At 42.1% G+C, this 25,772-nt stretch overlaps 1 protein-coding gene across 1 annotated transcript in view; it reads left to right on the top strand.

The window, feature by feature from the left end:
* REPS2 (RALBP1 associated Eps domain containing 2) overlaps nucleotides 1-25,772 on the top strand; it is a 239,499-nt gene that overhangs the window by 107,748 nt on the left and 105,979 nt on the right. The window contains exons 10-14 of the mRNA XM_029929616.1: nucleotides 5,649-5,743; nucleotides 11,770-11,839; nucleotides 13,179-13,232; nucleotides 18,547-18,592; nucleotides 21,730-21,866. Coding sequence (XP_029785476.1) covers nucleotides 5,649-5,743; nucleotides 11,770-11,839; nucleotides 13,179-13,232; nucleotides 18,547-18,592; nucleotides 21,730-21,866 — 402 coding nt within the window. The remainder of the gene's footprint in view (nucleotides 1-5,648; nucleotides 5,744-11,769; nucleotides 11,840-13,178; nucleotides 13,233-18,546; nucleotides 18,593-21,729; nucleotides 21,867-25,772) is intronic.

The following is a 25,772-nucleotide window of genomic DNA, read 5'->3' on the forward strand; positions in this document are numbered from 1 at the left end:
GGCGCAGAGTGTGGTGATCTTAGCGTACTCTTGATGAGGTTTTACATCTGTATGTACCCATGTAACTGCAATCAGATAAAGATACAGAAAATCCCAGCACACTCCAGGGTTGAAACAGAGCTCTTTGTGTTTCTCCTTAATAAAGCTATTACCCCCAAGCCTTTCGATAACGAAGAGTCATGGTGAGTCTAACGTTTTTATCCATTCTTTTGGAAGACTGGAAAATTGAGATTCTCTTGCCCTTTTCAAAGGCAGCAGGCAGTGATACAATTTCTATTACTCAGAGAAGTATAGCTTCCATTGGAAGGGTCCAGAAACAGCTGGTGCTGTCAGTAACCTTTCTCACTGTTTAGGGAAGGTCTCTTAAAAACAGGAGAGCTAGTTGTGGATGATTATTGGCAGGAAGGAGCAATGTCTATAGAAATTGTGATTAGTCATTAATAGAGTATAAATGTTGTGGTTATATCTAGAAAAGGCCCTAGATTATTGTATCTTGTCCCCTTATAACGACACTATATTCAAAGTGGCCAATGACTTCTGTAAGTCAGCATTGGAGTCTCTGACTCTTAAATAAAAAGTTTGTCATTTTCTGTATTTGGTAGTAAGGGGGCCAGAGCCAAACCAAAGAGAAGAGACCAAGCATGTGGCTGGTGCCAATGGCAGGTAAACATGTTGGGGGAGGAGTGACGCATTCTGGGATCTTCCCCAAATGCCTCCATAAAATATATGAACCGGAGGGTTCAGAGAGCAGAGGCTACTACTCCTTCCAGAGCTTAGACTTGCTAATAGCAGCTACTTTCTGACTGCAGCAGGCTGGATACCCTTCCTTCCAGGTTGGGGGAGACCCTCATGGGCCCCCAGGAACTAGTGTGCAATTGGGCGGCATGACACACTGCTCTATGTCCTCTTTGGTGTTTTTGTATCTTTTTTTCCCCCTTTTTCTCTCTGTTTCTCTTGGATTGAGGTGAAAAAGCACTAACAGTCTTGGCAACTGCATAGGTTTCATAACCAAGTCAGTACAGTGTCATCCAGGAGCCCCTTCTCCCGGGAGCAGGCCCACATGGGGCTTTTTCTCACTTTAATGTGGAGGATGAGCAGCTGACCAGAGGGCCAAGGTCTGCTTCAGGGCTATTTAGTTATATTTAATACCGTCACTGTCACTGTTGCCTATTGTGGGTCCTGGGGAGAGTCCTGGGTAACCTTATCTCTCATGGCCACACTTAACTTTCTGTTTTGGGTCTTGATTAATGCTTTTGTATTGTTCTGATGCCCTCTGGTTATGGAAACTATGCCAGCTGTCCTGACTCCTTGTTTGAGAAGTCACTTAGTAGGTATCCAAGTATTTGACAGACTGTTTCAAAGGTCACTAATAAAAAATGTTTTTTACTAACCCCCAGTACAAAATTATTTTTGTTTGGCCCATAAGCTCACTCGCTCTTTTCTTTCTTTTCCTTCCTTCCTTCCTTCCTTCCTTCCTTCCTTCCTTCCTTCCTTCCTTCCTTCATGTAATTTATTGTCAAGTTGGCTAATATACAGTGTATACAGTGTGATCTTGGTTTTGGGGGTAGATTCCATGATTCATTGCTTACGTATCTACCACACACAGTGCTCATCCCAACAAGTGCCCTCCTCAGTGCCCATTACCCATTTTCCCCTCTCCCCAAAGTGGCTACAATGAACAACTCAGGAAACAACAGATGCTGGCGAGGATATGGAGAAATGGGAACCGTCTTACACTGTTGGTGGGAATCACTAATAAAAAATAAAAAAGAATCTGAAGGCCCTGAGCAAAAAGCATGTTAACAGAAGACGAGGAGCATTTTGATTCCTTTATTACTGCCAATGACTACTTTCACCTTGCTTATGGGGGGGGGGTCTGAAATAGAGTGCCAGTCACCAGGCACCTTCTTTTCATTTGCAATGAAGCCCCTGGTTTGTTCCTGATCTTTTGTGGAGGCTATCAACACGCATTTATACAGAAACAACTGAAGAATCCATGACATACCCTTTAATTAGACAAAGACTTCACATCATTTCCAGAGCTTGTGGGATTAAACTTAAATAACAATTACATAGTTCTAACAAAAAAAACCCGAGCGATCTCATAAAACCTCATCAGACTCAATGATGGTATATTTTAGGCAAACCCTGAGGGTTTTAGCAGTTAACTTTATAATGCTTTATCACTCATGTTTATCTTTGTATATAGCTCAAGAAAATGGCCAGAACTGTCTGGGTTTTCTCTATGCTTTTAGACTTCGCAAAATATGAGTGATTCTGTTAATTTGGGGGGTTCATTTTTAGGGTATCTCACTTGCCTTTTTTAAAAGCTTTGTTTTTGTTCCAGCTTTTTTTCTGATTAGCCCACATTCAGTCTTTTACAAAAATGTAATCCAGCTTTCAACAAGATTGGTGAAGAGTATAAATTCGGTTGATACAATCATGCACTTACAGTTATACAAGCTTGTTTTCAATAAAATAACGAAACAAATTGTGCCTGACTTTTTCCCTAATAGTGAAACTTAAAGGATGCCGGTGGAAGGAAAAGTTGGTTATTTGGTAGCTTACCCATGGGCCATTTGATATTTTCCTGTCTGGGTGACTGGGTGGATTGCAGTATAGATTTTTTTTTAACCCCTCTAAATGAATGTCTTTATTATTTTATTTCTACATTTAAAAAACATAGCAATAGCATTCCATGAACAAAGGAAAATGACCAAACTTCTCAATTCAAAATTTAAAAACTTTGTTAACCAAATTCCAGCCAACATTTGTTCTGTCAGTTATCAGCAAAGTCATATCAGTTAAGTTTGTGTTTTTAAAAAATGTTTATTTATTTTGAGAGAGAGGGAGAGAGAGAAAATCTAAGCAGTGTAGAGCCCAGTGTGGCGCTCGATCTCACCAAATGGGAGATCATGACTTGAGCTGAAACCAAGACTTGAATGCCTAACCAACTGAGCCACCCAGGTGCCCCATCACATGGGCTAAGTTAAGAGAAAACAAACAACTGATTTTCTCATGAATGATGATAATGATAGTAACACAAACACCAATAGTAATAAACAAGAACCATCTTACAGAATTTTGGAGACTAATGATATCAGCAGTAGCTATGTCTGTAGGCATTGTAATGAAGTCTTGCATTTAATTATCACTAATGTATCAGAATGGCTAATGATGAGGGGACTTTGGGGTTAGTAATACCTCTGATCTATCCTGGCTTTGCTAATTTTTACTTGTCTGATTTGGGCCAAGTGATTTGACTTGCTTATCAATTTTTTTCACCAGCACAAAGGGAATAATATGCACTCTGAGGGTAACTGTAAGGACCAGTATAGATTTTTACTGTAGAGTTTGTTAAAAATAATTATGTGAGAGACACTGTTCTTCTTTGTGGTCAGAATGCTGCATTCGGAAGAGTGTTCCTACTGTCATGGAACTTACTGGCAGTTAGAGGATCGATGTCAAATAAACTCACGTACCTCATAATCGGAGGCCGTGGTAGGTGATGGGAACGGGAAGTACAGCTGCAGCAAGAGGGGCGCCATCTTAGGGAAGGCTTCCTTAGATATTTGAGCTGACGTGTGAAGGATGAGCCAAGGGCCATGGAGGTGAAGTGGGGGAGAGTAGGCTCTGGGCAGAGGGGGCGGCAGGTGTGCTGCAGAGGCCCTGACAGGTGGCTTGGAGCATCGGTGGCATGGAGACTTCAGGCCACAGTGGCTGGAGTGCAGGGAGCCGGGGCTGGAGGGGCTGAGGATGAGGCTGAAGAGGAAGGTAGGGAACAAATCACTGGCAATGACGTTGATGGCTTTTAAGCAGGGAAGTGCCCCAATCAGGTCTGCTGTTAGAAATGATGGTGCTGGTTGCTGACTGGGGAACGGGTTTTGAGGAGCAAGGGTGCCACCTCCAAGACCAGGTTATGGCAGCAGTCCAGTCAGGACCACAAGGCCTGGCACTAGGGAGGTGACGATGGAGTTGGAGACATGGGGACAGGCTAGAGATTTAGTAGGTAATGATGACATTTGTAGTTTTTGAAAGTGTTACCTGTTTAGGTAGCAAGACCTTCTCATGATAAAGCTTTAGGCATGTAATTTTAGTCAGATCACTGATTCGTAAGCTAGAAACAGAAATCTAATCTTGGTTAAACCTGCTCTTGTGGCTATATTGCAGAAGGGGACTTGGAAAGTTGTTTTGCTGTTTTTACCAAGGGAATGAGACACCCCCCCACCCCCAGTTTACGTCAGAAAAATCGCCAGGGCCCACGGTTTGCCCTACCTGATATCAGTGAAGTTCAGAGCAGAGTAAGCAAATGAACAATTTAAGGTGCTTGTCTTCGGTTGTGCAAGTTGAGTAGCTCTTGGTCATGGCCAGTACGTTACTGCAGATGGAAATTGGCATTTCAGACTGGTGGAGGTAGGAGGGTGAGAACAAGGGTTAAAAACCATGTCAATCCATTTTTGATATTTGACTTAAAATTTTTTAAGATTTAAAAAAAATTTTAAAAATGTTTATTCCTGTGAGAGAGAGAGAGAGAGAGAGAGAGAGAGAGAGAGAGAGCGCGAGCGAGCGAGCGAGCAAGCATGAACCGGGGAGGGGCAGAGCAAGAGAGGAACACAGAATCTAAAGCAGGCTCCAGGATCTGAGGTGTCATCACAGAGCCTGACGCAGGGCTTGAACTCAGACACTGTGAGATCGTGACCTGTCCCGAAGTTGGATGTTCAACTGACTGAGCCACGCAGGAGCCCTTGATTTAAAAAAAAAAAATTTAAAACATGGCTTAAAATTTTTGATTTCTTAACAGGTGGTCTTGACAAATCTGTAGCTTCTGGTTACTGTCTGCCATGATCTGCTTTTCCTCCTTGGGATATTGACCAATTTTCTGGTTGAGACATTTCCTTCTTGACTACTTGGCGACAAAGTGGTGAAACAGAATGTGGCTCTCAGAAATGGTGTGTTGAGTATTAGTTTACCCAGTAGCCTGATCCACTGAGCTACCCAGCTAACATAACAGCCTCTGACCCTGTTCCATGTTCAAAGAAACTCATAATGGGATTCTTCTTTCCTTGTTGTAAATCAGCAAGAACTTGTGCTCTTATTTTTGTTTTTCTGCTAAACAAAAGAATATTTTAGAAAGTTTTCTGTGGCACTGGTCATTGCAAGATCTTGCCTGTTTCCAACAACAATAGCTAAAATGAAGTATTTCCGTAGTTAATGTTTATAGCATAAAGACTACCCACATAGTTGCTGCCATTTAAAAATTGTGCTGATAGCATAGTTAAAACTTCAGTATTGTGACTGTGAAGGTCACTACTATGTTACAAGGTAAATGCTAGAAGCATGTACCTTCTAGCAGGACTGCTGACAGTTCAAGTCGCTGTTCTTCCATTTGCCAGCTCTATGACCTTGAGTGAGCTGCTTAGCTTCCCTGCTCCTCAGTTGTCTCACATGTCAAATGGGGAGGACAGGAATAGTAGGTTGTATGTATACAGAACTGAAAATACTGCCTCCTTGTGATTAGTGCTATAGCTAGTGTGTCACTACTAAACGTTTTATTGTAATATTTAATAAGCACAGAAAAGCTGATAGGAAACCATGCCTGCTATGAATATAGTTTATGCTCTTATATATTCTTTTTGTTTTTCTCTTAGCTTTTCCTAAGCCCAAGTGGGAGTGTGCGTTATTTGATTCTTATTCTGAGTCAATGCCTGCAAACCAACAACCTCGTGACTTGAATCGGATGGAGGTAAAAGATCTTCATATGTTAATAAATAAGGATGCGTGTGGAATTAAATCCATAAGCCTGTGTTCTTTACAAACTCCAGAAAATCCACTTTCATAACATTTTCTCTTCATGCTGTGTACTTATGTTGAGGCCCAGCCTTTCAAATCTAGACACCAGATATATCTTATAATTACTTGTTTTCTTTTCTCCCTAGAACTAGGTTTAGTGAAATAAACAAAGTAGTCTCTTGACCGTCTAGGGGTGAAATTAACGTATAGACAAACTAAGCCAGAGGAACGCTAGCCAAGTTGTTTATTTTAACCAACTTTAGTTTTGAAGTAAACATTGTAAAGTTGTATTTTAGTAGTTGAGTGTGAGCGAGAACTAATGGATCAGACAGTTTTAAGAGGAAGTTTGAGAACTCTGTGAGAGGACCCCAAATCACATTTAAAGCTACCTCCTCCCTCAGGGTGTTTAGACCAAATGAAGACTGGTAGATTATCCCAAGAGAAACCTGTAGAATTCCTATAATGTTGGGCCATTGATGTTGTTGGGGCCTAGCCACATGCCTAGTGGTCCTTAGGTATGCATCAATAAATCGGAGTCATTATGGTTATTGTTAATGTCAGCACAATCTTCACCATCATCATTGCCATTATGCTTGTTGTGATGACAACTTAGGACATCTGCTGTTCCATCCTAAAAAAAATCCAGAAATGTGTAATAACTGGAGGTTTATTTAGAGGCTGCTATTGTCCTCAGACCCTGGTTAAAACTGTTGCAAGATGGTGGAAGTCAGAGGCAGGGTTCAGGGCCATTTGTTTAATGTCTTGCAACTGTGTGTGATGGTTTATTCTGTTCCGTGGGGCTCTCAGGCATGCAGTCTGTGGCATGGACCCCTGCTCTTTGGGGAGGGAACCAGCCTGCTTCTTCAGTGCTTCCTCTGATAATGCCTCCCTGCTACTCTTTATTCGAGTCATAGCCTCTGTGATTTCCTCAACAGATTTATGCTCCAGGGAAAAAGGTAGAAAGTGGTATCAGGAGCGATAGATGTGCATTTGAAGAGTTTTAGCTTTTTACATTCCTTATTGTGCAGAATGCATATGATGGAAAAGCAGATGGATAGAATAGCCACTTTTCCTGGGCCTCTGTGTACTCTGGGGCTGCTGGCGGCATCTGGAGGCTTCTGTGGCTGCCCTGCTTCTGTTTGTTTGCTATGGGTCCCCCTGTTTGTGTAAAGTTAGGAGGTTGTTAGGTGATTTATTAAAAAATGTCATAAACTCTTATTATTTCTAGAATACACTCAGGTGGTCTGTGCCCTTCCATCAGAAACTAATAATGCTGTGTTTTAGAGAAATTAGTTACCGGCCAGTGTTGCTTTCCCCCATGTAGTCATTTATCATCTGTCTGAAAGGAGAGGAGTCCATATACAGTAAGCCGTGAAGTCTGTCAATGCAGATACTTTGAAACACACACTCTGATGTCCTTGATGCCATTTTTGATGTTCAACTTTATGGATGTGATGTGCAGCTAGTTTTATGTTATAAAATTTTGTAGACTTTAACTGGCTCTTTTGGTGGGGGTGGGGGTGGTTAAAAAGTCTTTGCTTTGCCCTGTCCAAGTAAGAGAGCAACAACAACAACAACAACTCTTTCCCAACAAAATTGTTATATTCCAGGGTGGAATGCTTTCAGATAATGATGTAATATATAGAATTCATGGGCAAAGTAATGAGGTCAATTAATGCTTTGGCCATTCAAGTATACATCAAATTTAAGTAGCTAATGATTAAATATTTCATCTTCTTCTATTGCATTCATTGTTCTACCTGCCAGTCTTTTACTCTCTCATGAATGCATGCGTGGGATGTAAATAGATCCTGATCCCAGCCCTGTGAGGTATAGCTCCATATAGGTGTTTGGTCTGTGGAGAAAGCTGTAACTGATTCGGCTCCTGGGAAGTTTGCTCAGCAGTTCGGATCAGACTTCCAGAAAGCAGAGTGGTAACCATGTACTTGTTTCCTTCAGGAACTAAAGAGAAATTTCAGGTAAAGTCCTCTTTAGCAGTGCTTCCTGAAGTTTTATTATTATTTTTTCTTATTTTTTTTCATTTCATTTTTTTTTTTGAGAGAGAAACTGTGAGTAGGGGAGGGGCATAGAGAGAGAGGGAGAGAGAGAATATCAAGCAGGCTCCAGACTGTCAGCATGGAGCCCGATGGGCGGTTTGAACCCACGGACCGTGAGATCATGACCTGAGCAGAAGTCAGATGCTTAATTGACTGAGTCACCCAGGCGCCCCATAGCAGCGCTTCTTACATTACTGGATTTCTTCCCTTGTAAACAGCTTTACTAAAATATAATTCACATACTATACTCATCTACATGATACAATCCAGTGGCTTTTAGTGTATTAACAGAGTTGTGCAACCATTAGTACAGTCTAATTTTAGAACATTTTTCGTCACCTCAGAAAAGAAAGCCTGTGCTCCTTACCTGTCATTCACTATGCCCTCCTCACCCCAGCTTTCTGTCTCTGAATTTGCCTATTGTGGACATTTCATATAGAATCATCCAGTATCTAGTTTTCCGGTGACTGCCTTCTTTCTCGTAGTATGATGTTTTAAAGTTCATGTCGTAGTGTGTGTCATTGCTCTTTCCTTTTCATTGCTGAGTGGCAGTCCATTGTGTGGCTCTGGCACGTTTGTCTGTTCTTTAGCTGATGGACATTGGGCTTGTTTCTGCTTTGGGGCTGTGAGGAAAAAATGTTACTGTGAACATTCATGGACCAATTTTTGTGTGAACATAATGTGAGTTCTCTTGGGTGCTTACCTAGGAGTGGAATTATGTGTGTCATGTTGTAACTTGTGTTTAACTTTTTAAGGTACTGCCAAAATTCTGTTCCAAGTACTCACAGCATTTTTCATTCCTCTACCAGTAATGTATGAAGGGTCCTATTGCTCTATATCCTTGTTAACGTTTTTTTTTTTTTTAATTGTCTTTTTTAGCCCTCCTAGTGGGAGTGAAGTGTTATCTCCTTGTGGTTTGGATTCAAATTTCCCAATGACTTCTGATGTTGAGCATCTTCTGTTGTGTTTGTTAGCAGTCTGTATATCTTCTTTGGTGAAATGTCTCTTTAGATCCTTTGTCCATTTATAACTTTGGTTGTTATTGAGTTGTAAATGTTCTTTGTACATTCTTAATGTAAGATCCCAATTAGATATATAATTGGCAAGTATTTCTTTCTTTGGTTTTCTCCTCTTTTTCAAATTCAAGTTCGTTAACATGCAGTGTAGTGTTGGTTTCAGGAGTAGAACCCGGCGCTTCATCTCTTACATACGACACCCAGCGCTCATCCCAACGAGCACCCTCCTTAATGTCTGTCATTCATATAACCCAGCGCTCCCACCCTTCCAGCACCCTCTAGTTTATTCTCTGTATTTTAGTTTCTTATCATTTGCCTCCCTTTCTGTTCTTATCGTATTTTTCCTTCCCTTCCCCTATGTTCATCTATTTTGTTTCTTAAATTCCACAAATGAGTGAAATGATATTTGTCTTTCTCTGCCTGATTTATTTCGCTTAGCATAATATACTCTATTTTCATCCATGTTGTTGAAAATGGCAAGATTTTATTCTTTTTCATTGCTGAGTAATATTCCATTGTATATATAAATCACATCATCTTTATTCATTCATCAGTCAAAGGACATTTGGGCTCTATCCGTAATTTGGCAGTTGTTGAAAGCGCTGCTGTAAACAGTGGGGTGCATGTGCCCCTTTGGATCAGCATCTTTGTCTCCTTTGGATAAATACTTAGTAGTACAATTGCTGGGTCATAACGTAGTTCTATTTTTAATTTATTTCCTCAAAAGGAACCTTCATCCTGTTTTCCAGAATGGTTGCACCAGTGTGCATCCCCACCAGCAGTGCAAGAGGGTTTCCCTTTTTCCGCATCCTTGCCAACATCTTTTGTTTTCCTAGTTGTTAATTTTAGCCATTCTGACAAGTATGAGGTGGTATTTCTTTTTTTTTTTTTAATTTCCTGAGAGTGTCCTCTGCAACACAAATGTTTTTTATTTTAGTGAGATCCAGTTTGTCTCTTTTTTTTTCTTTTGTTGTTTCTGCTTTTGGCATCCTAGCTAAGAAACCATTGCCTATCAGAAGCTCAGAAAGACTGACTCCTATGTGGCCTTCTAGGAGTTGTGTAGTTCTAGGTGTCATGTTCAGTCCCGTGATCCAGTCCAAGGTTATTATTGCATATGCCGTGAGGAAGAGTTCCATCTTCATTCTTCCATATATGAACATCCGGTTGTCTCAGCATCATTTATTAAAAAGACAGTCCTGCCCCCACCACACAATTGTTTGTGTTGCACCTTTGTTGAAAATCAGTTGACTATAAATGAAAATCTTTATCTATGGATTCTCAATTCTATTCCACTGATCTACGTGGATGTCATAATGCTAGTACCGCACTGTCTAGATGACTGTAACTTTGTGGGAAGTTTTGAAATTGGGAAGTCTGAGTCCTTAAATTTGCTTCTTTTGTTGTTGTTCTTTCTTTTAAAGGATATTTTTAGGATATTTTTGCTCTTTTGGGTCCTTGCATGTCCATATGAAATTTAGGACAAGCTGTTCAAATTCTGCAAAAAAGCGAAGAAGGATCGCACTGAATCTGTAGATGATTTTGGGGAGTATTGCTATCTTAACAGTGTTGAGTCTTGTGACCCATAAGCATGGGATGTCTTTCCATTTCTTTAGGTTTTAAAATTTTCTTTCAAAGGTAGTTTTTTTGGGGATAATTTTTATCTGTATTTTCTACTCCTAAATAATTTTCTTCTAACTAGGGATCTAGTTGATAATCCAGGTGGGAGAAGAAGATGAAAGAAAGGCACTTTTAAGATACATTCTCTGTTCTGTTGGAGGTAGTAGACTTTGAGTAGGAAATTATATTTGGAGGTTTGGTGGTAATGCCCAGGATGATCTGCTGAGGACTGTTAAATCCTAGGTCAGGTTACCGGCAAGCAGCACGCAAGTATCACTTAGCTCACTGGGGTTATTCAGATCTTGAGAGGCAAACCAATGAACCTTCCGGAGCACCAGGTTGCTCCAAGATTTACCCTGCTTCCTTTTAGTTTTGATTTTCTGAATATGTTTAAAATTAAAAGAATAACAAAGGGCATATAGTGGCAAGTCTTACTCCCATTCTTTTCCCCATCTGCTGAGTCACCCTTCAAATTTTATGTATCTTTCCAGAATTTGTTTATATAAATACTAATCTATATTGTTCTGTAATCTTATCAAAGGCCTCAGAGTGCATATTTAGACTTTGTAAGAAATGAATTTATAGTCAGTAAATTTTACACAAAAATTTAAATGAATCAGTACTCAATCAATTGGATGGGGTCTTCTATTTTATTAGTATTACTGAACACTTACCCTAAGTGGGTTAGGAGAATACTTTGTTCTGGTCATCAATAAAATTACCTTATTGCTTGACAAGGAGGCTATTTGAATCAGGCTGTTGAACACTCTCTGCGTTACACATTTTGGCAAATAGCCACATTGTAGGGCTCCTCGTCAGAACTCTGCTTGTGCAGCAGTACAGAGAGTGCACATTGGTTTTGGATGGAATGGGCAAACACTACACAGTTCCCTGGCTGAGTCCCACACTGGATTCAGATTTAATATGCAGTCTATACATCTGCCTAAATCTGAATCATTATGTGTTTTCTCTGCACATGTATATTTCCTTTTTTAAAAAAAAATTAAAATAATCTCTTCACCCATTGTGAGGCTCAAACTCAAAACCCTGAGATTGAGTCACATGCTCTACTGACTGAGCCAGCCAGGTGCCCCACATGTAAAATTTCAATACAAATTGACTTATACCTCACTAGGAACCCCCCAAAATAAAAAAAGTATTAAATGTCAGGGTTTACTGAAGACAGAAATATGGGCAAGATATGTAGCTTTTAAAGCATTTTCATCATATGTATACTTAATGTAATTTCCATTTCAACCTGTATAATGTATTTACTTTTCTTTTCCAAGAAGCTATCTATTAAAGACATGGCTGACTTTCCTGTCCCAACCCAAGATGTGACTAGTGATGACAAGCAAGGTATGGAAAGAATGAGTTTTCTTCCTTTAGGGACATTCTACCTGTGGTTCTTCATCCACTTCTCTTGGAATGGCTGGCTTCTGGAGCATGAAGTAACAGGAGCTTCCAAAGGCCCTCAGCTCCTCGGCCCCTTACTTCTGACCCCTTGCTTGGTTGGAATTTGGTGATATTCATTAGGAGATGACCAGAAGCTGAAAGAATCGAGAGCTTAGCATCTTGGGTTGGCAGAGGTGGACCCAGAACATCAGTATAAATGCACATTTGTACACAGATCTAATCCTTGAGGAAGTTATCTTTCTGGAGAGAGTTTCTGTCCCTGGGATTTGTCTGCTGTTAGTTTGTGGGTGCGAGGCCCTGTCGGGGAGCCAGCGGCAGTCTGTTGGTCTTAACTGGTGAGTGAAGAGCAGCACGGCACAGTTTTCCATGTCGGTGCTACTGTTAGGCACAGAGATGAGTTGACCTGGGAACATTTAGAACAGGAAGACCTCTCCCTGCTCCCACCACTCCATATAACGCTTTCTAATCTCCCAGGTCCTTCCTCATTCACTGCTTTATTCAGTTCTCACAAAACTGAGTGGAGGCTCCTATGTTTTAGCACCTAAAATATAGAGAACAGTAAACCGAAATTCAGGCAGTATGCATATTTGCTTAATAATAAAAAGAGTGAAGAGAAGAATAAGGATTTTCTGAGTCTCAAGGCAGTATTCCTTTTATTACTATCCATGAATGAGAGGCTTATCTGAAGGGACTAAAAATCAGTGAAGCTATTTCAGGTTTTATTGTCCAGACCTGCCATTGATGCAACCTTGTACAGGAGTTAAACATGAAAAATAAGTTTTCCATTAGGAAACAATAATTGCTTGCTCTCTATTTAAATATTTGCTCAGGAGAGGCAGGCAGAAGTAGACATTTTTCACTCCAGTCTGTACTCTGATCACTGTCTTTCCTGGTGGGTCTTAGTCTTGATTGCACATTGGTATAACGGGCCTAAAAGTACTGAAGCCTGCATCTCACTCCCAGAGAGATTCTGATGTTATTGGTCTGGATGTCAGGAATGAAAGGGGGAGATTTCTGGCGCTTGCTGGTAGTACTCCTCCTGACCACTAGAGGTGCTCTTGGTTGAACATTGTAAATTCAGCTATGTTCTTTGTGGGATGAGAACCTATTTCCCTACTTCAGGGGATCTCTATTGTTTTAGTGCTGTAGCAACCAAAAGAGGTTTGTAACACCGCTTTCATACGTGAGGACTAGGGATTCTTTGTTTTAATGTGCCTCAGAAATAAAAATTTACAGTTTTTTTCTCCTCCTTTCTCTTGTTCTTTAAAAACAAAACGTGTAGGTTTGAAAAGTTCTACAGATGAAGCATTACCAAAGGACACATCTGAGGACCAAGGTAGGAAAAAACAATTTCAATATGCTTTTCTGTGATTACCTTCTAATTTAAAACACCTAATAGTTTCAGTGAGTAGAAAATTACTGGTTGTTTGCCTTGGGTTTTATTATAATGAAACCTTTTGGTTGCTTTTTAACCCTTTTCATACCTTAAAAGAGGGTTTTTTTTTTTTTTACGTTCTGAATTTAGGTTTCACCAATAGGATCACTCAGTTTGAAGTTAGAATCTTATTGTTACTTTTACTGTGAAATTGGAAGGGCTTGGAGTTGAGAAGATTTCAGTAAGCCCTTGTGGTTTCTATGTAGAGTAAGGAGCTAATGGGGTAGATCAGGTGGAGGCCTGCAGTTGAACTTTTACATTTCCAAAGCAGAAATTGCCAATGTTTTCATTACACTTCACCAGGAAGGCAAGTAAATGTGCTTATACATGGAATGGATTCCAAGGAGAAGAAAGAAAAGTTGTGTTTGCTCACATTCTTGGAGAGTCAGCCCTGTGTCTGTGAATGGTAGAGATGGCCAGGCATGTGTCCTTAGCTCTCTTGATGGAAGCCATTACTGAACCAAGGAGAGCCTGGTTAAAAACAAACTGGCTAGGGAGGGCGTTACTCTTTGGAGCCCCGGTTACAAGGACATGAAAGAAATGCTGCATTCTCTCTTACTGGTATCTCTCATAACATTTAATAAGTAAATCATGTTTGTTTTGGTTAGTTAGCTGTCATCCAAGGCTTATTTGTTTAAAGTTGGAACAAAGGAATTGACATAACATTGACGCTTATGCTATAGTACAATTTTCCCCAGACACCAAGTTCATTCAAGGTTTAAAAGAGAGAGGGTTAGAGGGAGAAGGAGTAGGGACAGAAAAGGAGGAGGGGAGAGAGCAAGAATGAATACAAATCAGAATATATGGTTGATTTCAGTGAAGGGGTCTCAGAATCTCTGTTTTTAGGTAGTCTGCCAAGCCATTCTGATATGTAGCCTATTTTGGGAAACTTTGCCTCTAGAAGATGATGTTAAGAAATAGAAACTTGTTGGGGCACCTGGGTGGCTCAGTCAGTTAAGCGTCCAAATTTGGCTCAGGTCATGATCTCACAGTTTGTGGGTTTGAGCCCCATGTTGGGCTCTGTGCTGACAGCTCAGAGCCTGAAGCCAGCTTTGGATTCTGTGTCTCCCTCGCTCTCTGCCCCTCTCCCACTCACGCTCTGTCTCTCTCAAAATAAAACATTAATGTGTGTTTTTTTTAATGTTTTATTTATTTTTTCACACACACACACACACACACACACACACACACACACAGCGTGAGCAGGGGAGGATCAGAGAAAAGAGGGAGACACAGAATCTGAAGACAGGCTCCAGGCTCTGAGCTAGCTGTCTGCACAGAGCCTGACGTGGGGCTTGAACCCACAAATGTGAGATCATGACCTGAGCTGCAGCTGGATGCTTAACCAACTGAGCCACCCAGGCGCCCCAATAAAATAAAACATTAAAAAATTAAAAAAAATTGAGATTGTAGATCAACCATGACTCCCGAAGTGGTAGGAATTTGCAAGCCTAGTTTGGGCTTTTGAAACTGATTTGGATTCCTTCATCATAAGGAGAAATGCTCCGTTTGTGTAAAGACAAATGGCTGGCTGGCCTGGTAGAGCATTTAAACTTTAGGCTTGCCCTCTATACCCATTTTAGGATAAATGTGTGAGGTAGGTTCTTTCCAACTCTAATTTCTGGAGCTGGAGTGGTTGTGCCTCAGTTTTTGTAAACTTTATGTTAACAGTATTAATAAAAGCTATTTGAATTTAGAGAGTTAAATTGGTGCTTTTCCAACAGCCTTTGAGCCCATCACTTCCTATTTTTTCCATGAGCATCATGTGTTTTCTGGAGCATGAGCTGTAGACGTCATTTTTAAGATTTCTTCATTGAATGGGCCACGGAGTCACCAGACAAATCCTATCAGGGTGTGCGACTGTGCATGAAGTACGTCTGAGTTTCTTTCACGTTCTGCCCAGGAACATGCTACGTGGTTTCTGATTCATTTTTCCCCTTGCTCCCTTATCTGGAGTGGCTGTGAGGGAATCCCTCATCTGAAAGGTATTTAATACCCCCTTTCCTGGGGAATGTTTGCATTTCCACTGCCAGACACTATGGAGTTTCAAGGTGGTGGTTGTCTGTCCATGCCACTCGGGCAGTTCACCTCAGTTGAGTTGCTGCCTTTTAGAAAATTAAACTTTACGCTTGCCTTTTTATCCTATTTCAATTTTCTGGAAGGATGACATGCCTGGAGTGTCCTTCGTCCGTCTTCCTAGCTAAGTGAGCAGCTGTGACCTGCCCGCTGGCTGTGCCTGGCTTCCCGTACAACGCGGTCTTGCCATTTTGGCAGATACTCACATGCCCCGAATGCCGAGTCTGACCTGCTGGGGCTTGGTGGCTGATCGAACACTGAACCAGAATAGTGTTCTCTAGCTCTTTGTGATCTGAAACCTGGGGGGACTCACCACGACCTACCTGGGTGTATTTTCAGTGCAGGTGGCAGAAGTCTCTCCCTGCCCTGCTCGTCCACAGTGGCTGGTACTGTTGATAATGATGATAATAGTAGTGGCGAGGAGGAGGATGCTGTGGTGGGATTGCTGTCAGGGAAGGGGGGTTCCTTGTCACATATTTTTTAATATGCCCTTACCCTTTTAACTGCTGAAAGCGTATATATTAGTGGAGTCTAATAGATTTCTTAGCTAACATATTGCAGCCTAATTCCCCAGAGCACACTACACAGTGGTGATCTTTTTCTTGGCGTCTGTAGGTCATGCTGCGCATACCAGGCCTGTCTGTCCCCACGCAGTAGTCTGCAGGCAGCTGTTGGTGATTCTGGCCGCTGCCCTGTTTGCCGCTATCGCCCCGCGGCCTTATGGGGTAGAGCAGTTTTCTCTTCCATTACCTGTTCACACCTGCACCTCCTTTGCTGTTCTAGAGTGAACTCCATTTAGAATCCCGATTTCTGAGATTGGAAAGTTAGGAGCACTCTACAACAGTAATATTTTACAATTCTAAAGTACATTTTGTTTTCCAAGTACCTTCACTTTCCCTCCCCCTCCCCAGGAGAGAGGGGCCACGTTTTTATTTTCTTCATTCTGGAAGTGAGGAAACTGAGGTTCCGAGACGCAGTAGTGGTGTGGCCAGGAGGAACACGTGGGCCTCAGGACTCCTGTCCAGGTTCCCACTGCATGTCCCCACCCCTTAGCCCATGTGTCCGTGTGTCTATCTCACACCAGCAGGGCTCACCCTTCCTTCCACACCCCTTCTTACCCCAGCAAAAAGACAGAGATAATGGTACTTGAGAAAGGAATTAACGGTCACTACAGTCTGGTTTGGGGAGCCAGACTTTTATTTTAACATGACTAAGACTTTCCCAACCCACACATTTCTTTTTTTTTTTTATGTTTGTTTATTTTTGAGAGAGAGAGAGAGAGAGCAAGCGAGCACGTGCTAGCAGAAGAAGGGGAATAAAGAGAGGGAGAGAGAGAATCCCAAACAGGCTCTGTGCTGACTGCGGGGCTTGATCCTGACCTAGGCTTAAATCAAGAGTCAGATGCTTAACTGACTGAGCTGCCCAGGTGCCCTGGACCCACATATTTCTGGGAAGTAGTGTAGTCTGAGAGAGAAGAGGTGCTCAGAGCCACCTGCCCAGAGGACGGTCCCCAGCTTTGTGGTGAGTCTTACACTGTCCAGTCAGCCCCAAGGCAGCCTGCTTGGCTGCAGGGGTGGCTTGCCTTTGTTGCCTGGGGTGTGTGCAGCGGGAAGAGGCAGTTTTCCATGGACTCGCCGGTGGGGACGCGTGATAATGGGCGAGACAGGGCTCAGGCTTCCCGATGCTTTGCAGGGCTCAGGCAGTGGGTCGTTGGTTTGGAGTTGAAAGATGCCCTTGTTCTCACGATAACAAGCCACGATGCTTATTTTGAGAGAAAGGGGTCTTTTCTATAGCTGACCATATGTAAAGGAATATATATTGCTTCCTTGCTCTGTGCTTTGTTAGCATTTTTAACTCCTCTTTCTCTCCTGCTTATCTAACTCATAGATTTTAATGACCATCGTAAATCCAGGGTCCTTCACACCAAGGAGGCTTTTTATATTTAAAGCAATGTTAAAAAAAGGGTGGAATAATGCATTGAGACATTTTCTCTCTGGAAGAATTTCTGCAAACAATATATAAACGATATTCTCCTTGTTCCTAGTTAGTAGCACTTTTTTCTGTGAATTTTTATGAGATTTTATGATGAAAGATTCACAGTGTTTGCAAAATCTTAGCATAACTGGTTTCTAAAGTTCTTTCATAGTGTATAGAAAACATAAAGGATTAATGTTTTTGTAAATGTTTCTAATTATTCCCAACAACTTGTGAGGGGAACGTTAGGGTCCGTGGGTGTCGATAGTGAGCAAGTTAGTTTATGACTTAAATTTGATAAGGAAAAGTCATATGGTTGATAAGATATTTTTATTATTTTATTTTTTTATGTCTTTTATTTTTGAGAGACAGAGACAGTGTGAGCAGGGGAGGGTCAGAGAGAGAGGGAGAAACAGAATCTGAAGCAGGCTCCAGGCCCTGAGCTATCAGTACAGAGGCCAACGTGGGGCTCGAACCCACAAAACGTGAGATCATGACCCGAGCCGAAGCTGGCACTTAACCGACTGAACCACCCAGGTGCCCTGATAAAATATTTTAATGATTTCATTCCATAATATCCTCTGTGTGTGTGTGATCCGGTCACAGGGACATAAGATGCAAGACTATTTTCTTACAGTAAAAGCTGTGTTGCTCATTTCAACTTAACTTGTGGGAGCTTTGATTTCCTGTGGTCATGCTGCTCTAGTAGTGTGTTTTAAGAAATTCTTAAAATATGTAACCTGATAGAGTTTTTTCCTAGCCTTCAGGGGAGGCTGGTTCAAAATCAATTACTAGGCTATCATGACAGACCAAGGAAAACACAGGTCAGAGCCCCTCATTATAGAAGTAGATAACCCCTTGAGAGGGTTGTCTTTTGAGACTGGAATTTCTTTATTCATCAGTGTAGATTTGCGAATAGCTCCTTAGTGCTCTAACAAAAGGAAAAACAATGTTGGTTTTCCTTTCGTTTGAATTGTGCCTTTAGCTCTAGAAATAAAATCACAAAATCCTGAAGATGTGGAGGCAGTCAAGTTCTCCACAGGGATGCCTGTAGCTCGTATTTACCTGTTGAGATAGATGTTGTGCACTAGCCCAGGGATTGCTCATAAACCTCTTCAACTACAGAAATGAAAGCCAAGTAAACAACAACCGGTCTTTGTTTCAGCCGCATCTAAGGATTCCAACAGCCTCAAAGCAAGACCAAGATCCAGGTAGTATGTGTTTAATTTCTGCTTTAATGCCCTTCATACCCTATCTCTGACTAGAAATAAAATCCCACAACCCAGAGCCCAGCCCATGATCTCCTTTTCCTTTAGATTTGCAGCCTAGGCTATGGGCGAGGGCCCTTGTCCTGAGGGGCCTGACCGGAGCCTGCAGTGCTGCTGGGAGACTTAGTTTCTGTGTCTCTTAGCGCCGGAAAGCGGTGGCTGCTGCTGACCGGTGGACCAACAAGAAGTGGCTTGTGTGATGTGGCCCACTTGCTGCAGGATGATAAGGAATAGAGGGCGATGGCTTTGGAGAGAAGGAAAAGTGGTTAGAAGGTAAACTGGCCCTGAAATTTACTGTCATGACAAGGGCGACACCACAAAGACACCTGAGGTGTAAACTCTAGAGTAGGAAAAGCAAATGCTCACAGTGATTTTAAAATGAGGCTTGACGCTTTAGGTAAGCAGTGCTTATTGTCTGTTTTATCCTATCTTAGAACCTCTTTTTGGAGTCCCAGATTTTAGGTCAGTAGAAGCTAGTAGAAGAGGGAGAGCCAGTAAGGCAGAGTTGCGGTTGACATCGGACATCAGAGCCGAAGATGGAGGAGAAATACAGAAACGTGCATAGAACCTCAGAGAGGGAACTGATATTGGGAGCACTTTTCAGTGGTAGGAAGACAGTGGAAGACAGGACAGTACGTTTGTGGCTCCCGAGTTTTGCTCTAGCTCTTCATGACGTTTTTCTTCTTTTGGCTACTTAGACACATTCCTGAAAAAGTGAAATTAAATCTGATAATACTTTATATGCTTGAAATATTGACATTTAAGGAAATCTCGTCTTTGTGTAAATCTAAGAGTTACCCCTTGGTGTATCTTTTAAATCTGTATTTTCTAAATTGGAGGTTTATTTCCTTGTTTATAGAAGGTACATATATCTATAGTCCTGTTTTTTGAAACAATAGATACAGTAATTTTTTTTGACAGGGAGAAAAGATATGGTCACTGGTTTTCCCTTCTCTAGGACTACCATATTTACTCATCTTTTTTGGTTGTTTTTTAAGGATGAATGGATCTTTTGCAAATTAGTCTGTACTGGCTTTAGGACATAGGAATAGTAACATTTACCTGCCTCAGAGTAGGAAGACCCTTTGAATCGCGGGAATCTGCTTATGTGTGCCACGTTAACTGTAAATTGAGCCTCACAGTTTTCTTCTGTTGACTTCCTCTTTTTCTCAAAGCAAACGAAAGTACAAAATTTCATAGTCAGATATTCTATTATTAATATCTCTGGCTAAATTTCATATACACTATTCTTTTAGGGATTGGTCTCCTAGTCTAATTTGGACCTTTTTATTTTCATTACTCCCCACTGGTCGTGACTGAGACTGAGAGAATCAAATTATTGTTATTTCCCTTTTTAGAATAATAAAACTGGAGACATGTGAGGGGAAGAGGGAAAATCCCAATTCTAACATCACTTACATTCATGATTGTGTTGATTCCCTGCACATTTGTATTTAAATTGGTTGAAGTCAGAGTTTTCCAGTATCACTTATTTGATATTCAGTTAACTTTCCATATGAAAATGTAAGTACACAGGTTATATATGGAAATAAAATGGAATGAGATAGGTGGGATGGGATGGCGTACCTAGCCGTGTGTGTGTGTGTGTGTGTGTGTGTGTGTACACACACACACACACACACACACACACACACTATTTTTTCTTTCTTGACTGAAAAAGGTCACTAAAGCTCTCGCATAAAAAGTTTTTTAATTTCTAGCTAGAGTCTCATTTCCTCTTTAAATCAAGAGTTCCCATTTGAAAACTGAATTCTCAGTTTCCTCTGACTCTGCTTGAAAGTACTGGAACATTCTTCATGTTGGTTCCAGCATGCCTTTGCCATGCCCATCATGGCACTTATTTTACAGGGACCACCCCAGAGCATGTCACATGCCGTTACAGTGGCTTTATTAAAAGGTTGCAACCCTGAATGACAAACAAAACTGTTCAGCTACCACAGAGAAACCCTTGAGGGAATGATTCAGGAAGGTAAAATCTTGCTATGCTAAAACCAGCTTTACCAAGAAGTGAAATTGCTTAATAGTAATAAATTCTGATTTTATAAATGCCCCCCTAATAGCTAAATACTAATAAAAGTTTTCTGAGGTTAATTTGTCTCTAGAATATATCTGACTCAAAGGTCATTTTATTCTTTGACATGAATTTAGCCAGGAAGCTGAGTAGAATGTATATAAACATGTGCTTTTTAGAAAATCATACTGGGAACCCATCCATGAATCTATTTCTAAGCAATAGACTAATGTACTGAGTTGAATTAATTTAGAAAATAATTAGGTAGGTCTCTAACTAGTTTAGCCGCTGCTAGCAAAAGATTTCTTTCCTGACTCATAGGCAGTATGAGAATATTTTAAAAATGGAATTTAGAAACAGAGTGGAGTTTGAATTGAACCTGTGTAACTTTCTAGCTATGTGATCTTCAGCAAGCTATTTATTTCCTGTTTCTTTAAATGTCAATATTGGAGTTACAATCTCAGAAGTTGCCTAGTTAGCTACTGACGTTACAGATGGACGGAGAAGGTTACGAGGAGGCTTTTGCCCCAAACTGGTCTTTCTCACGGTGAGTTAGCCTAGACCCCTCCATCTGACTGAGGCGTTTCCTGAATGTCACTTGCGGCCTACTCCCCAGAGCATCGGATACTTACTCTCGGGTTATCTGTCCCACCTCCAAAGGTGCCTGTCATCACATTAACATGTAAACAGGAGGAAACGTCTGCAGTCTGTTAATACCATGCAGCCCTTCTGTTACAATATGGAAGTACCTACGCAGAAGGTTTACGTGTTGTTCTTATTAACAGTGCTAATAGAAACTGGTTTGAATTTAGCTTTTCCTTTGGGTAAATTTAGGTCTAAGGTATAATATGAATAAAGAGGTTAAAAAAGTTTCTGATTCACGGGTTGAGTGTGGGCAGTTACCTCAGATACTGGCACCCAAGGGGCAGTAGAATTCATTGTGGCTTTGAGCTGGTCAGTCCTTTGTAGTGGGTATTTTCATTCCGACCCTACTTCAGAGACTAAAGCTTTGCTGTCTCCCTTCTGACCTCTCCTTATTTTGCTGCAGATCTTACTCTAGCACCTCCATAGAAGAGGCCATGAAAAGGGGCGAGGACCCTCCCACCCCGCCACCGCGGCCACAGAAAACCCACTCCAGAGCCTCCTCCTTGGATCTGAATAAAGTCTTCCAGCCCACTGTGCCAGGTGAAGTGCCTCTCCGCAACCCAGTCTTTCCTTTGCGTTTCCTCCTCCGCGTTGGAGTCAGTGGATGTGTGTCTGCCACAGAGGCCTTTGTGAGTCCACAGAGTGAGCAGCCCTGGCCGTTCCCCAGGCCGGGAAGGCCTTTGAGTTACTGTGGTGTTGCTGGGAGGGAAAGCAGTTCTAGGCACATAGATGTCCCATGTGTCTGGAGCCTTGTCCACACTTGCTATGGACCAACAATTCTGAAATTCTGTACCAAGAGGATTAAAATACTTTAACCCCAGATAGTCCACTGAGTGCACGGCTGGGGTCTTGTTCTCTGCTGCACTGTGGTAATTTATATACAAGATTACTGTCTGTTACTTCCTTGACCCTTAGGTGGTTTTGCTGTGAAAGATCTTGGTGATCAGTACCTGGCCAGAATGTTCTCTTGTGTCTTACCCTTGTGGTGAAGATCCTGTGTCCTGGAGGGTGTAATGCTGAGGGGGCTCTGCTTTCTAAATCTGACCGATGCTTAGCTGGGCGGTGGAGGGGCTTAAGGCCGGGGCTCCTCCGCGTGGCCTGCTGTGGGGCTTCTAGGGCTGGGACTTTTCGAGGCAGCTGCTGTACAGCTGGGCAACGGAGGGGCGGGGAGGTGGGAGGGCCCCTCTGCTTCCCTGGCTCCCTGTGGAGCCAGAGGGGTCCTCCTGGGGGAACTTATAGGCCAGCAGATGAGAGCTGTGCCTTTGCTTTAGTGAAGGTGCTAGGAGGCGGCGCCTTCCCAAGTGTTATTTTGGGAGCAGCAAGGGCCGTTCCACTGACTAATGTAGGCAAGCTATAAATACAGTGATTTCCTGGAACCTTTTCTATATCTGTGTGCATTTTAAATCAAGCCAGCCTCAGATGCTAGTGATTTGCAGATTATTATCTTTTCTACTAAAGCAAGAAAAGACTCTCTTTGGCTCACACATTAGCATGACCCCTGTGTCCCAGCAGAGCTCAGCATGTTTTAGTTGTTCTAATAAAGTAGTCTCCTCACAGTAAAGTTACAGATTGGTTTTTAATATACTAGAGTCTGTAACTCTCTGTGAAATTTGATTCTCTGCCATGAGTTCATCAGATAAAAATTTGCCTTGCATTTCCCCCCATACTTTGATCCAAATTCGTGCATAATTTCATAGTAACTGGTATTTGAGGTGGGAGTAGCCATGGATGATGATGCTATAAAAATTTCACATGGCTGGTGGATTATTACCTAGAAGAATTTTTTTTCTGCATGCAAGAAGATTAAAACAATCTGGGCAGCTATCTTAATATGTTTTCCTTGCAAGGAGAGGCTGGAGAGGCTGGAAGCCTGCAAGCATCTCTCTGGCCGTGCAAGCCCACGAGGAGTGCCGGCTGTGCTGGAGCATGAGTGTGCTACGGCTCTTATGACATTGCATCATAGAGTGGAAGAGACAGGATTGGACTTGGAGTCCAGCTCAGCTGCTTATTAACTGTTTACTTTTCAGCTAGTGGCTTAATCTTTCTGCATTTCACATTTTTAATCTGTAACATAGGGCCAACTGTCTGCGGAGTTGTACAGTTTTGGTGAGATGATAAACATGATCCTAATAGTGGCATGTTTGATCCATATGTACTCATTTGCTCAGAAGATCATTGAGGAAAGGGAGTCTGAGGATAAAGCCCCCTGACCCCTGTGATCTCCAGCAGGACAGTTCCCTGGTGGGCTCACAGAGGGACCTAGCCCCAGTTGCTTGCTGTAGTAGAAACAGAGGATTGTGAAAAACGGGCAGTGAGGCTAGATTGCTGAGTCAGAGTGGCCTATGGTACGTGGATTATGTGGAGAAGAAATAGAATGGAGAGAAGATGCAAAGAACCAAGAATGAAAGAGGGAAGTGAAGAAAATGATGGGGTGATTGTTATCAGGAGTGCTGATGTTTATATAAAGGGAGGGGAAGGAAATAGAATAGAAGACTGTAGCTACCAAGGGGAAGAAAGCCCACAGACTTGGTGTCGGACTTGGGTGGGACTTAAGGGAAGAACTTAGAAGAGGGTGACATTAATGCCTTCAAATTTATGAAGATAGGTAACATGATACGGGAAAGAATAGCACATGACTGATTTAAATATTTTTAAAAGTAATCCTTACTCCCAACATGGGGTTTGCACTCAAAACTCAGAGATCTAGAGTTGGATGCTCTACCGGCTGAGCCAGCCAGGTGCCCTGCAAAGGGCTGATATAGAGTGTAAATCTTATAAAAATGAACAAGCCTGCTTTGTCAGTCAGGGACAACTGGCTTTACCTTTGATATCAGCAAAAACAGTCTGAACTTATATTCACAGGAGTCTAGATTGTTCCAGGGCTCTAGATAGGTAGGTGCTGGTATTACACCTAAAGGAGCATGTTTTCATAGGGAGGCGTTGGCATGACATGATTGGTGTGTGTAAAAGGGAGATCAGATCACCAGCTGATCCAGGTCGTGGAGCTGGCCTCCCGAGGCCTGAACGGCTGCTGTTTGAGAGAAAACAAAAACGTGTAAGTCTCAGTGATGATGCAACTCTGCAAAACCTAGATACAGTCAAACCTGAGACTTTTTCAGTGATGTTTAGATTTTATAGCTCAATGCTTATAGACACAAACTATTTTATTATTAAGATTCCTGTAAGAAAAATCACACTGTGAAGGCAGTACCTTTTAGAACCTACCCTCCTTTTCCCCGTTGAAACAGTTGTTGTCATAAAGCAAAGTTTTTTCATAACAGGGGTTTCTTTTGTTCCACTCCCCTCCTCCCACTCTCAACAGTGACCTGCCCCAGAGCCATGCCTGAAGCTTGCAGCTGGAGGTCGCCGCAGTGTTGGCGGCCCGCTTCAGGCCCCAGATGGCCCCGTTCCAGTCATTGAGCATCCGCCTGGCCGAAGGGGCAGGGGCTGTGTGGAGGAAACACAGCCATCCTTTCAAAGCTGCAGACCAGAAACCTTCATCACTTCCATTCAGCTCGTAACTGGGGAAACCTAGTCCCATGGAGATAGCTGGCTGCCAGGTAGCTGGACAGTGTAGTCCCCGGTAGGGTAGCCATTTCCCATGGACATTTCTCTGACTGTGAAAGACGAGAGTGGGTGTTGGTGGACAGCTCTTTCCTCCACATCCCATATGGTCAAATTCATTGAGATCCACATGTTCAAACCATTGTGATGGCTAATGTTTTATCTCTGCTTTAGACCTACTGATAATAAAAATGCATTCCAGGGTTAGAAAATTATAGTACATCCATATTATGAACACTTAGGAAGCAGTCAGAAAGAATAAGGTATGTGTACTAAGTGGAGAGCTATCTAAGTGAAGAAGGCACATTGCAGAATATGTATGTTCTTCTTAAATGTATAGACCATTTCTGGAAGGATACTGAAAAAAGTGGTAACAGTGGTCACCTCTGAGGAAGAGAATAGGATGACTGGGAACAGAAGTGAGAGAGAAACTCACTTTTCATTGAACACCCACTTGTATCTTGTTTTTTAAGTTTATTTTGAGAGAGAGAGAGAGAGTGAGCAAGCAAGCAAGCACAAGCACAAGTTGGGGAGGGGCAGAAGGAAGGAGAGACTGAATCCCAACCAGGATCCACGTTCTCAGCGCAGAGCCTGATGCGGGGCTTGAACTCATGAACTGTGAGATCATGACCTGAGTCAAGATCAAGAGTTGGATGCTTAACTGACTGAGCCACCGGATGCCCCCCTGCCCCCAGCGCTTGTATCTTTTAAATTTTGCCTCAGATACAGATATTTTATTATTATTTTTAATGCTTTATTTATTTATTTTATTTATTTTTGAGACAGAGCGTGTGAGTGGGGGAGACACGGGGAGGGGAGGATAGAGGATGCAAAGCAGGCTCCGCACTGACAGCAAGCGCCGATGCAGGACTCAAACTCCTG

This window comes from Suricata suricatta, chromosome X (assembly GCF_006229205.1).
Source record: "Suricata suricatta isolate VVHF042 chromosome X, meerkat_22Aug2017_6uvM2_HiC, whole genome shotgun sequence".
Classification (NCBI taxonomy): Eukaryota; Metazoa; Chordata; class Mammalia; order Carnivora; family Herpestidae; genus Suricata; species Suricata suricatta.